Below are 14,666 nucleotides of genomic sequence, written 5' to 3'. Positions count from 1 at the left end.
AAGGACACATGATGCAGCATCCACAGGCTAGCAAGAGTTCTGGTTCTGAAGCCCCTAAACACTGTATTCTAAGTATAAATTAGTATTTATACACTGCCCTGCACAGGCTACACATTGCACATGGGGGTAAGCGCCATCTGGGAGAGGCACGGTTAGCTGCCACCCATGGGGAAAGAGGAGAACAACTCATGCAGCCAGGCACTGCTCTCCAACTCAGAGAAGCCATCTACCACCTGAGCCTCCCAACTCTCTTCCACCGGAGAGCAACGTGGAAGCATGAGGCTGGAAGGAGGGAAGGGGCAGTTTCACATAGCCAGGCCCGCGCTCTTTCTACACCAAAGCCATTGCATGGCCTTTAAGCTAGAAGAAAATTTACTACCACTGCAGAGCATAAGGGCCAGAGACCCTGAATCATCACCCCGGCCAGGAGGGAAGGAATAGAGCCACACATGAACTAGAGCTCTGACCTCACCAGTTATTCTCCATCAGATGCTATCTACAGCTTAATGCCTGGAACCCAGCAAAGACTGTCTCACCCAGAACTGCTCAGGCAAAAAACAGCTGGAGTGACTAGCCAGAACAGGATTCTCCTAAGCAGTGCATGCCCTCCATTTCTGCAACAGCAGTATGGTCTTCCACATCTTCTTTGCAGATCTGCTCATCACTGGCATAAAACTACAGGACACTAAAGCTAATATTAGCAACTACATCCAAAGTGGTAAAACTACAGGTAGCAAATGAAAGTCTTTGCCTACTCACAACTATAAACTCTACTAAGGAGCATGAACTTACCACTTGGTGAGGTGAATGAGCTCATGTTATCCAGGACTTAGGAACAGAACATAAGGGAAAACACCATGAAGAAAGTTAGGAGCAAGTATTATACTCTGGGTTCATGTGCACGTATCTCCACAAAACAGATTAGCTTTTGTTGCAGAAAGCTCCTGATGCATACAGATCTTGGAGCACACCAGAAAATGTATCCAGGGATTACTCCACAAACTGGCAAAGGCAGGAATAAGAAACTCTTGGTGTAGTTAAACTGGTAGAGAAATTAACAACTCAAACTGAGAAATGACAGAGCCAGGAGCTGAGGACAGTAAATCTAATCATCATCCTTCACATCACTTAATCTGTTTCCTTTAATCCCTTTTTTCCCCTCATTTAAAAAAAAAATGCAGCGAGCTAATCCAATCATCTGTATTTAAAATACATGTAGTCTGGCCTGTAATTGAATTATTGTGGAGCTTGTTATAAAGGTTATCTTCATAAGTTTCTGGAGAGCAAAGCAGTGAGGAATCACATTTGCCTCAAATAGAATTTTGCTCCCTGAGGATTTCTTGAATATATATTTGGAAGAGACACACACCAGCACAGACTCTATCATTGTTCAATACTCCTGCAGGACTTGCACAGCTAGAGTACAAATACATGTACCATGCAGTTTTTCAGCTTTCGTTCAAAATGCAAACCCTTTCTCGTCCATCATCTGTCTTTGTGTCAACTTTTCTCACCAAGAAACACTTTGAAGAGGGATGCTCTTTCAGCAAGTACTTGCTGTGCACTGATGAACTCACGGGTGGAAACATTATGCCAATCCTTGTCTTAAGAAGCTCACAAGCATCCAGAAGGATGTCAGGAAAAGTTAAAGTAAGCCCAGATTCACCAGGGAGGAGAGAATCAAAGGGGACACGGTATGAGATGTAAACAGAGAAAACCTGGGAGGCAAAGTTAACTTGGGCACTGGCAATGAAACAGAGCCATGCAAAACAGTCTCACACTCTGCCCCTGCTCCAGCGTGGGGTCCCTCCCACGGCAGACAGTCCCCCACGCACTGCTCCAGCGTGAGCCCTTCCCAGGGCTGCAGTTCCTCACGAACTGCCCCAGCGTGGGTCCCTTCCACGGGGCGCAGTCCTTCAGGAGCAGACTGCTCCAGCGTGGGTCCCCCGCGGGGTCACCAGCCCTGCCAGCAAACCTGCTCCAGCCTGGGCTTCTCTCTCCACGGGGCCACAGGTCCTGCCAGGAGCCTGCTCCAGCGCGGGCTTCCCACGGGGTCACAGCCTCCTTTGGGTATCCCCTTGCTCCAGCGTGGGGTCCTCCAGGGGCTGTAGGTGGATCTCTGCTCCACTGCGGACCTCCATGGGCTGCAGGGGGACAGCCTGCCTCACCATGGTCTTCCCCAGGGGCTGCAGGGGAATCTCTGCTCTGTCGCCTGGAGCACCTCCTCCCCCTCCTTCTGCACTGGCCTTGGTGTCTGCAGGGCTCTGCCTCTCACGTATTCTCACGCCTCTCTTCTGCTACAATTGCTGTTGTGCAGGTCTCCCCCCTCGCCTTCTTAACTATGTTCTCCCAGAGGTGCTACCGCTGTCGCTGATGGGCTCGGCCTTGGCCAGCGGTGGCTCTGTCTTGGAGCCAGTGGCCTTGGCTCCATCAGACACAGGGGAAGCCTCTAGCAGCCTCTCACAGAAGCCACCCCTGTAGCCCCTCTGCTGCCAAAACCTTGCTGTGCAAACACAATACACAGTCAAATTCACACACACAACCAGTAACCTTTTTGCAGCTGCATTTTGGATGCAACAGGGAAAAGGAACCTTGGGAAAGTCAGCAACTAGACCTGGAGAGATCCAGTTCTCATGGCTGCTGGGAAAGGAGGAAGATACAGCACTTTCAACATATAGAAGAGCAAACTGCATTATAAATTCCTGAGGGTGAGTGCACAGGGGTAAGTAAGGACAAGGTGGAAAGAGGAGCCAAAATGGTTGCAGGATCAAACAGTTTCTAGGGAAAGTGAATATGAAGTTATCACAGTTGCCTTATCTCTATGCATGAGCAAGTAGTGACAGTCACTATAAAAGAGACTCTTCAACACAGTTAGTAGGTCTTAGTCCTTCTTCCCAGTGTCTGTTCTTACATCAACACGACATCACAAGACAAAGGCACTGTGGGGTACAAGCATATACAAAAAGTTCCTAACACAGAAGTGAGAACATTTCATCCAGACCTGCATCCTGCTGAGTTCAAGCCTAGAGCTGGCAAAGGGCGTCCCCCCCCAGCACAGTCTCTACCCCTGTTGTGTTGACTAAGAAATAGATGGAGTCAATCTTCTTCACTTACAGAGCAACCCCACAGACTGTTCCCGAAGAACAAAATGCAGGAAACTCTCTTAGCTGGCAGAAGTTTTTTTCTAGCAGTCTGAAGTAAGAGCCTAATAGGCTGTCACTCCTGTAAGTCAGTTTAGATCAAACTGGGGGGAAAATGGATTGAGCATAATTTTGTGAGTGACCAAAAGCAGTAACTTGGCTTGGTTTTGGAATCTGAATACAGCTAGCATGCCGTAGGCAGCACTGGCCCTTCTCTTTTATCACAATATCACGTTACAGATGATCATAAAGCCTGACCCTGCAAAATACTGGGAAAACAACTGCTACCACAGCTGCAGAGCCAGTGGGAGCTGGATGCTCTCTAAGCAGCTGATTACATTGTGAAAATGAGTTTATAGACCCAAAACCAAGTTCAGAAACTGTAATCAACCATCAGAAGAGTACTGCAAGTAGCAGAATTCCTTCTGGGAGCTTGCTGGGCTCTGCACGCCTAAGTCAGAAACAGTACAATTTCTCCTTTGCTAGGAGTCTGGTGGAATTATGCAAAGACGAATTCAAAATGAAGATGTCTGCAGGAGGATTTGTTCTAACAGCATGTTTCCACCAATGGTTTAGTCTGTCTATGCTGTATCATCCAGAGAACTACAGCCATGGCACAACCCAGTGTCCACCTACGTCTCCAGCCATTTTCTACCATTGTACATTGCAGAAAGAAGCTGCTGCTGATCTAAGCCATCGTATCCTCAGGCCAAAGTGAACTTCTGATTTCAAACCAGATGGGATGACAATAAACAGCTTGCAACACAGCCTGACACACAGGTCTAGGGCTCATGCAGATTTCAGCCGCAATTCTCACCCATAAAGCAGCTGCCCACAAACAAACCACTACAAATCCCTGCTCCAAACAGCCGTGCTGCTAATGTGCTTAAGCCCCATTTGCACCAAATGGATGGAGAATAAGAGATCAGCAACAAGTCGGCGGGCAGCAATGAGGAATTCTCTTACCTTCCATGGCATATTTCATATCCTGGGCAAAAAGACTCCACATCACCTCTGCGCTGATCTTCCCAACCGCAAGCTCCTGAGGAAACCTGCGGGGACATTTGGGAAAGGCTTTGGCATGTATCAGAGCAAAGGGCTCTTCTTTATTATGAGCTAAACTACAAGCTGAAAAGCACAACATTACAGATGCTTCCTTCACCCTAGATAAATGATTAGGTGGAAATTGGAAACCATGGACTGGACTCTGTGGCATAGATGAAATAACCTGAAAACATCACTGCTGTTGAGACTGGTTTTAACTCAAAAAGCCAGGCCCTGGATGTCTCTCCTAGAAGAGATGCATACAATAATTCTGGGAATGTGATCTCAATGCCCTTGCACCTTTTTCCCCTTTTCTGTCCGTATTGCCTTTTTTTATTTTCTTTTTTCCTAGGATTACTAGGCTGACAGGTGAGCACTAATCAGGTGTCCCTGCCATGTTAAATCAATGATCACTAGGGCATAATCCAGCTCTGCGTATAATACCTTGTCAGGTATCTCCCCCTCTCCCGCCCTGTGGGACTGCTGGAGGAGTATCCACTGCTTAAACAGACCGGTTTCAGGGTCCTTTCCAATGCTGTGCCAACCCCACCCAATGCAGTCTCCCAGTGCGGCACTGAACACCACGCTCCTCAATCACAGCGTAAGGCGGTGTCACCACGGCACCACTGTGTGCATTAATGTGCATCTCAGAACTGCTCAACATCAGAAAAAACCAAAAGAACTCTCACCCCATCAGGTGCCTCCCTGAGTTCAGGATTGTAATAATCAGGGTGTTTGTGCTCGAACGCCATCGTAACTGAACTTTTTGAAACTCTTCCATCCCAATCAAAAAGAGTTATTTATATAGACAGAGACAGATAAGACAGAAAGACAGACAGACAAGATAAGTACTTCTATAAATACACAAGTGACAGAAGAGATAGAAAGCAGTTTAACAAACAAAGCAGAGCACACAGAGACTAGCATTAGCCGTACAGGACATGGAAGATTCTTACTGATTCAGGACTGGGGTATAAGAATTCTTATCCTCTTCTATGATGGAAACTATCAAAGTGATGAGCTTGGGCCAGAAATCCAGGTTCCTGATGCTGGGGCCCTGTTCCTCAGGAGGAAGGTCCTGATTTTTGTTCTGGGAAGGAAGCCATAGGAAAATCAGTGTAAATTTAAAGGGGAAAGAAAAAGCTGACAAATGTAGATCACCATGTGAACTCCAAACACTAATTACCTGTGCACCCTTTCTTCTGAAGAGCTTAAAATTATTAGCGTCTGCTGGCAACTTGCATGATCTAATGCAAAACGCAGCAAACCATGTTGCTTACCAGTGGCCTCAAACCCAAATAATCCCCATTTTGTCATTTACCATGCCAAGAACAGGTCAGGCTCCAGGAGACCTGCCATGACATCATTTTCTCTAAGCTTGTTCTAAGCTTTTTAGGCACCTGGGCTGATGACTACATCCACGTTGACACACGGTGTGTGCATTACTGCAGAGTGGCCAGTAGAGCTCTCATGGATATGAGAACAGTTTGTGTCTAGAGGTACCTCCTAAGCCCAGTGCAGGACACTGGGTGCTAGAAAACAAGGTAAAATTTCACTGCTTGAAGTTTATCTATGCTAAAGACAGTCTTCTTGATTAGTCTACATTTGCTCTAATTGGCTTTTGCTCACTCAAAGCTGCATGAAACCTTCCCTTCACAAATAACTGCTCATGAAATAAAATAGCTGAGGCTGGCAAAACGAATCATAATTAGTTAGTGTAAAACAATTATCATCCTCCATTTACTAATTAGTGCTCATTAATTGATTACAAGTTTTGTGCATTCAGAAGATAACAAGTCAAATAATTCTGTTTGCGTGGCATTTTATATCAATTAGTATTCTTGTTACTATCTTAAGAAAATCAGAAACTTGGATTTCTGCCCGCTTATCAGCTACTCACAGGATCTGTCTGGTACTCGCGACTGTACAGCTCATGACAATTGTTGAAAATGTACTCGTAGGTGGAGTTGAGGCAAGCTTTTACACAGTCCTTCACTACCTGGCTGGCTCGGGGTGGACTCTGCAGCTCTTGGACCTGGCAATGAGACAACAAAGAGAGTCAAACAAAGCACTGTTCATAAATCAAACAGGGAAAGGACAAGTCACCAGTCTGGGAACTACCCAGGACTTGGTGGATGTGCGTTCAGCCACTTGTGCTATCAGTGACCTGAAACCACGAATGGGTCACTCTCCCCAAGCATAAAACAGCAGCGACACCACTTATGTCCCTGTAGGACCATTTGCAGCACAGAAGAGATTTTGAAGTGCCAAGGAAGGTTCTTCAGAATGAATAAATCATGTGGCTTGATATGTGTATAATCTGAGACAAGCATACACAATTTCTGCTGAATTTATACGATTTTGCTGTGAAGCCAGAGAGCAATCTTTTAAAATACTGGAAGAACATGCAACTGACTAGTGGAGCACATTACATCTTATCTGGAAAGTCTTGCTGAAGACCTGCTCACACGCCTTTAAATACAATAACTTTCTTTAAGGACATCTTTCTTCACAAGCTTTACTGAATTTTAAAGCACACCAGAATCCTTAGGGATGATATGCCTTCTCCGCTTGCAACAACAGCTCTTTTCATTATTTCATTGTTAGGCTACTTTACAAAAACACTGCAGGGTTCCTTTAAACTAAACAGATATGCAAGCATTGGCCTGCGAATAAAACTATAACCCGAGACAATTTTGATATTGCCACTAACTCTAAATTTTTCAGAGTAAAGGCAAGTTTTCAATACAGACATATTGTCTGAAAGAACAGTTTCAAAATAAAGTTCTAAACCATCATTTACCCTGGGGCTTAAGAGTAAAATTTTAAGCACTTCCTGAAATAGCCCAAATTAAAGACTTGCTTTGGTTTTGATAATACAAAGATTACTAAGTGACATGTGCTAGCCTACAACAGTATTTTTAAAAAAATTTAGGAACAAAAATCAGGAATTAAAAATAATCTCATTACACATTGCTAGAACAATAAACTTAACTACAGAACCAGCACATTAGCATTCATAACAACTCTCTGGGATTTCTACTGAGAGATACTATTCCATTTCAGTATCTTGCCCTCCAAGAAATAAATTTTAAAATATTTACTAGATAAAAGATGGTGAAGAGATGGTAGTGACTGATAAATGTTGCAGGCAGTTTTACAGGAAAAGCTTCTTAATGCTATTAACAAAAGTAAATTATCTTCCTAAAACCAGACAATTTTCTTTTTTCCTCCTTTTTTTTTTTTTTTTTTTTAAATTATGTTGTGCCATATTTATGACTGAAGAACCCCAGGGAAGAAACAACCTTCATCTTCATGATGCAAAATACAGTGAAGTAAAGATAAAATGTGAATGTTTATTACATGGTCAGCAGATGACCTCCAGTTTCCCTAAGTGTCTAAAGCACAACAACATGAAAGAATGGTTTGAAAATGGGAAACCAACTCCTGTGGTAAAAACTGCAGAGGCCCCATTCCCAGCCCCACCCATAACACTACCTTCATCCTGAAAAAAGTGATGCTGGTCAGCAAATCCACTGTAGACTTCAGGTCCTGCAGCCGTTCGCGGCTGCTGGCTGGGAAGTTATTCTGTTGACAAAAAAGGGAAATCCTGTTGGAAAGCACAGTCGGATCCATGCAAGGCTTCAAGCATGTGCTAAATAAGGAAAGAGTCTTGGAAACATTTCCTGCTCGAGAAGCCTGTACCAGTCAAAACAATGCTCAATAAATAAGGCCTTTTTGCTGCAGGAGCTTATCTGTTTGCTTAATTAAATAGCTTCTCATATGAACGTAAAGTTTGTGGATGCCAGGAGACTGACAGTCCTCGGCAGCAGCAGATCTCTCCTTGGCTGCAGAAGGAGCAGGCAGGGAGCAACAGCCTTGCCACCGGCAGCCCTGACCTCTTGCTTGAGGTTGCTTATGTGGGCCCTCTCCTTTCTGCACTCACCACTTGGTTTCTGGCTTCTCTTCTGAGACACCAAGAGGTGTGGTATATTAGCAACCTCTACAGAGAAATAAACTGGACTGAGAAGGGAAGATGAGCGCTGATCCCTGTAAAAAGTCATTGTAACCACTCAGTTGCCCGTAACATCCAATTTGCCAAGATAAGCACGTATCCTTCAGCGCCTCCTTCACTCTAATGCATTTATTTTACATACTCTGCCCACCACCCCACTGTCCACAGCCATAGAATCATAGAATCATTAAGGTTGGAAAAGACCCTTAAGATCATCGAGTCCAACTGTTAACCTAGCACTGCCAAGTCCATCACTATACCATGTCCTCGAGCACCACGTCTATCTGCTCTTTAAATACCTCCAGGGATGGAGACTCAACCACTTCCCTGGGCAGCCTGTGCCAATGCCTGACCACCCTTTCAGTGAAGAAGTTTTTCCTAATATCCAACCTAAACCTCCCCTGGCGCAGCTTGAGGCCGTTTCCTCTCATCCTATCGACAAGAGCTATCCCATAGCTTCCTCCTCCAGTCTCTGGGTTCCACTGAAATTAGAAATCTCATTGTCCCTTCCAACTATGATACACATGTGCACGTGTGTGCATGTGTATATGTATATGTATATGCATGTAAATGCATACACTGAATGCAGGAAGTGTTGCTTCTTGCAAGAGACTGTTCCCCTTCTGACCTCAGGCAGCGTGCCCTTTCCTACATTCCCTCTCTTTCCTTCCTATGTCCTTTAACAGTGTTCATATTCCTCAGCATGTTCTTACCTTCAAGCTAATGTGATTGGTTTTGCTGCAAGTAAACCAGCAAAGGCAGCCTTCACTTGGGTAGTCTCTTCATATTTGCACATTCAAAAATTATCAGAGACAAAGGTAAAAAGGGCAGAGGGGAACAAGTTTTCATTTATTACTGAGGACTTGCAGAAAAATATGCTGTCTCTTGACAGCAATCAAGTATTGCTGCAGTTCAGCTAACCACTGCGAGCAATTTAATGCTCTTTACAGTCATTCGTAGATGTTCATTCCTAGACAACTCCCCTTTTAAAGTTAAGTTGTGCACACAGGGACTCTCTGGCACTCAGGGTATTTACCAAAATCAGACTTCCATGGATCAAGACTTAAACACAAACCATTGGATGAATGCTGGGGACTGAATGTGTGTTCTTAATTAGGAATAAAAATCAGGAAAAGATAACATTATCTATATTGAAATTCAACCTCCTCTACGCTTATGTCAGCTACCAACCAACCAAAAAAAAGAACAACTGACATGCATACAGAATTACTGCACTTGCTCACAAAACACTTTTCAAAATAATTATTCAGAGGGTGGCTTGGAGCTACTCTTGAGAGGGCTCCATCTCTCCCCTCACCTGCCACCCTGCCCTGGAAGGAACACACACAGGCTTGACACTTTCTTTTTCACAAATCCACACTGCTGGTTATTCATTGTTTTAAGTGCTTACAAATAGCTTGATTAAATTAGGGGAAGGGGGAGGCTTAATCTGAGAAATTTAAGTTGTAAATTGCCATCTCCTGTCTGGAAAGCTGGAAGCTAACACCTTTTTCTTCCAGAACTTAACCTGCCCTTCAGGGGTCTTAAAACAATTACTAAGAGCTCCCAAACTGCTTCAGCCATTTTTCTAAACAGACTGCCAATTAGATAATATCTAAATTATTTAAACTACACAAATCTTTCCTGGTCCTTTACGTAAGATCTTACTCGTTTGTGCAAGGTTTAGTTGCATTAGCCACCGGAAAGCAGCTTTTATTGAAGACCAAGCAAACACAAAAGGCATCACCACTACAGATTCCTATTGCCATGTGTTGATAATTTTCCCTCTGCTACTCAGTGGATCAGTGCTCTCTTTAGACTTTCTCTTACTAGTAATGTAGTCTTAGAATAGCTCTTTACACGACATTCCTTTTATCTTCTTTTTCACCTTGCCCCTTGTCCTTCTTGTTTGTCTTCCAAATGCACTTCTCCTCTCAGTCTGCTCCTGTTTCCTTCCTCTGTATGTTTTACTGTGTTTCAGATAACTGCACTAACCAGAAGAGGATCTACTTTAAAATAAATAAATAAAATTACAGCTCACATTTTGCCACCATTTTTAAAATTTTCAATGAATTAATCACTAATTAAAATAATATAGTAAGGAATATAAAAAAAAAAAAAAGCCAAGTCACATGGTAAGACTATGTTGACTCTGGAGTAGCAAAGAAAGAAACTAGAGGGTTTAAGAAGCCTGATGGACTGATGCCAACATTTGAAACTCAGCTCTTCCCAACACGCTGAAGCGGGGGGCATCTCAACCTGAGAGTACATCTTGTAGATCCAGAGTCAGGGACAGCGATCCGCGTTTGCCAAACCTAAAATAAGTGACAACATGGCTGCAAGTCCTCTAAAAGATTTCTGTCTTACTAGGGGAGAACAAGTCTGTTTTCCCTTTGTAGATGATACCTGAAGTAGCTGATAAAAATAATCCAAATTCATTAATCCAAGCCAACTTGCATTTCTGGGAGAGTATCAGAGATGAGCATAGTTCACAATCCTTAAATTATTTCAGAAGTCTTGAGGAAGTTATAATGGAAGAAAAAAACATGGTTTAAGTTCTATCCATGAGGAAAATAAAATGGTATATTCGACCAACAAGCTTGTCATGACAATTCCATAGGACACAAACTACCCAAAAGGTTAGAAATGTAAGAGAAATCCAAATGGTGCGTTTCCCCTCTGCCCACCAGAATGCTTCAAAGGATTCTGTTTATTCCCACTTACCCTGTACATTGAGAGATCAATCCGAAGTGAATTATGAAGCTGGTCCAGAAGCTTCACAAATCGTTCTTTCTGTGGAGCAGAAACCAATAAATATCACATATCATCACTGTCCAATCGATGTTCAGAGTAAGCAGCAGCGTATCAGGGAATTAGTGTCAGATCTCAGGAGAGCAGGAGGAAGCAATATGGATGTATGGTATTGTGCAAACAGTATTTTCTTTCGATTCTTGGATTTACTCTTATACTGTAATTACTTCTGAAGTCTGTGTAACATTACTATTGTCAGAAAAATATTGCATTATCACTCTGAAGTACAGGCAGAACAAAAAACCCTCCGATTTCTAGTCTGCAATTTGCACCAAACTTATATTTAAGAGAAAATATTTATTCAGAGATGAATAAAGGAATAGGCAGAAAAGGGTCTATTTCAGAGCAATGACACAGCTCCAAGATCTTATCTATTAGTTCAGTGATAAGTATTACAGGCTTCCCATGACTAGCTTCTCAAGGTCAGGTCTCTCCACTGGATTCTGGTTTGGCATTGTGAAGACCTCCTCATTCAATCTATAAATTTTCAGTCTGATGGGAAGCATGACCTTTTCCAAATACTTTTCTAGCACGCTCAACTCCACCACGTTATACAAAAAACATTTTAACCATTAGGGTGTAGACTTTTTTTTTTACCTTAAAGCAGTTGCTGTTTTTAAAAACAAAGTTCTGAAACAATCAGATCGCACAGTATATTTCATCAACAGCGTCACCACACAGAGTTTAATATTATTTGCTCATTTCCATACCATCTGTGCTGCAGTGTAATTTGAACGCAAAGAATACACATCACAATGCATTACACTGATTAATACCTAAAATGTGTGAGAACAACAATAAAACCACTCTCTTTGTCTAGACTAGAAGAGCTCTACAGCTTCCAACTCCGCACAGATTTAATGTTCCTTAAACAGAACAAGTTATTTATTGAAAGGCAGAAGCACCACAGGCAAATGACAGAAGTCCAATTGTAACATCACCAAACACGCAAACATACCCCAAAATTGGAGGCTGCAAAGCGGTCCGAAGCAGACACATTTGTGGAGGCAGTGGTGTGCGCATAATAAGCATTGATATTGGCAAGTAAGGTGCTCATCACAGCTGGCACGCCTGGGCACATGTATTTAGACGAGAGACATGCAAAATGCCTGCAAAAGGACATTTCTGTAAGTCATTCTGTTTCTTTTGTGTAGCACAACTTGACTCCAGCCCTTTAATATCCCCCTTAATCTGTCTGGCACCATGAACAGATGAAAGTTATGTTTTCTTCCTTTCTGTAAATCTCTGACGTCTCAGAGCTTTTTCAGAAAGATGGCATCTAGACAACAGCTATGCTTGAAACAAGAGAAATCCCTTCACTACAGTCCTTTCCAAATCATAAAATAGCTCCTCAACTATTTGTTGCCAACAGCTTGTGACTTAGGTGATACCCTGGGTCCTGATGCCAATTCCTAGAACCAAGCCCAGCACAAGGAAATCTGTATAATTTGCTGTCACTTGAGGCAGCCACAGGTTCTGAGGTGACATGAGGCAGCAGCAATTGCAAAGCCTTCAAGCACATCAAGACCACACGCTAATATTTCTGTGCTGCACTGATATGTGATTCCTTAGGGCTAACCCTTCCAGCCTGCAGGAAGTGTGCACGCTCGTTTGCATTCTCCCATTTAACTACTCTCATTAAAGTGTAAGGAACCCTCCTGCAGGAAATCTCAAAATTATGCCAGAAGCATCCGGGCCTGTGAAATGATTAAACAATCAAAAAAAATCTGTTAGACATAAGGGGAAAAAAACCCCCAGAGCTTAAGAGGTCTTATATTATGAGACATGAGAAGTAAAGTTCATTCCAACAGACAGGAGAGTTGGGCCATTTTTAAGCAAGAATCCTCACTGAGCTCCCAGCCTAATTTGGGAACTATTTTCTAAATGTAGCTTTCTCCTTAAGGGACTCATCACAGACATTAGCTTCTGTGCGAGTTAACCTATGAATGATTATAACCAAAAAAGCTCCAGTGAGAGAATTTCACAGGAATTCACAAGTCAGTATTTCAAGCAAACATGATACTGATGCCTCAAGGTTAAGTTGCTTGCTGCATGATACCCATGTACCAATTGGTCATTTAGGCACTTGGTAGATAATGACAGGCACGTAAAATAGCTTTTTTTAGCTTAAGAAGAGAAGGCGTGAGGAGTGGGGATCTAATCAATGTCTTGACTACTTAGCAGAGAGGGGAGGGTTAGTGAGAAGATTGAGTCAGGCCAAAATCCTTCTAGAAGGAAGACTAAAAGATAAACAACAATATGCAGCAGTTACAGCATAGGAAATTCAAAGTAGGATTTTCCAATTTGGATACCAACCAGGAATTTCTTTCCCAGAGTAATACAGGCTGAGGACAGGAGCCCAGATAGGTGGTGGGTCTCCATCCTTCGAAATTTTCAACAAACTGAAAGAGGCCCTGAGCAGTCTGGTCCAACTTCCAAGTTAGCCCTGCTCTAAGCAGGGACTAGACCTCTGGAGGTACCTTCCAATTCTTTTCCACTTTGGCTTAAATCAATATGCAGAGAAGGTGCTTGCAAGGTGACAAAAGTACAGATCACAACTCATCCAACGACCCAGACTCCAAAACTTTCAGCTTCTAATGTGAAAAAGTTCACTTTTGCCTGCTATATTTAATATTACATTTGAAATAAGAAATGAGCTAAGCATAGCACTCCTAGTCTTTAAGAGGAAGACCGGCTAATCCAAAATCCAAGTGAAGTATAGTGACAAGGAAAATGCTCTTTGAAGATCAAGAACTGCATTAGCCTATCTCCAAAGAGGACAAATCTGTGGCTCCATTACTCAGACTTCCTATAAATGCCTTCAGCAGCACCTGGGAAATGAGTGACTTCAAAGGATTGTATCAATTGCCACAACAGACATGTAGGGCAAACACTTCCACAAAATCTCATCCCTTCTCACATCACCAGCAGTCTTCAGTGGGATCCTTGGGCAAAATCTTTTAAACAGAAGAGTGCTTGAATAGAGATTTTAGAGTCTTAAAACAGGAATGGCTCAGCTATCAATAATAAAATACAGTCGTTTACACTACTGAAGTTGGTGTAATTCCTTAGAATTAGTTTTAAAAGTGCTCGCGTGAACTGTTCAGATAGATGCTTAATTCCAGCACTTCGTCAGACATTAACTTCTAGACTTTGAGAAAAACAGTGATTCAGAGACAGGCAGTCTCTTTCCGCTCACAGTAAGCCCCATAAGGAGAAGCTGTCACTGCCAAGTCTTCCATTACCAACACATTTAATCTTCTAAATATTAAGTCACATCAATGAGTTACACAGATTATCTGCACTAAAGACCACACGAAACGCATCTTACGTCATGGCCTGGTAGATTGATTCAATGCCATAACGCATCGCAAATTCATCCACGATCTCTTGAGCTGTCTCATCAAAATACACCTTCCAGGCATCATCTCCTTTGGCATCAGGGATCTTCACCACCCCATTCCCTTGCACATCTGTGAGATGGTGAAAGAGGTTCTGAAATACAAAACAGGAATGAAATTATATGTGAGGCTGCTAAAGCCTCCAAGTGACTTTCATGAAGAGCTCGGAACTGCTGACAAGAAGGCACTAACACAAATTTCTTTGCTCTCCTCCCTCTTTCTTTCCCCCTACCCACTACATATTTTTCTGCTTTT

General features: G+C 42.9%; 1 protein-coding gene across 1 annotated transcript in view; it reads right to left on the bottom strand.

Annotated features, from left to right (window-relative positions):
- The window catches only part of LOC309602473 (protein unc-13 homolog B), a gene marked incomplete at its 5' end in the record, with an annotated part of 221,394 nt that overhangs the window by 45,677 nt on the left and 161,051 nt on the right, over positions 1–14,666 (bottom strand). Inside the window, 7 exons of the mRNA XM_082336061.1 lie at positions 4,107–4,192; positions 5,141–5,274; positions 6,085–6,219; positions 7,683–7,772; positions 10,924–10,992; positions 11,969–12,119; positions 14,342–14,505. Coding sequence (XP_082192187.1) covers positions 4,107–4,192; positions 5,141–5,274; positions 6,085–6,219; positions 7,683–7,772; positions 10,924–10,992; positions 11,969–12,119; positions 14,342–14,505 — 829 coding nt within the window. The remainder of the gene's footprint in view (positions 1–4,106; positions 4,193–5,140; positions 5,275–6,084; positions 6,220–7,682; positions 7,773–10,923; positions 10,993–11,968; positions 12,120–14,341; positions 14,506–14,666) is intronic.

This window comes from Platalea leucorodia (assembly GCF_965183815.1).
Source record: "Platalea leucorodia genome assembly, chromosome: Z".
NCBI lineage: Eukaryota > Metazoa > Chordata > Aves > Pelecaniformes > Threskiornithidae > Platalea > Platalea leucorodia.
This window is presented reverse-complemented; position numbering and strand designations above follow the sequence as displayed.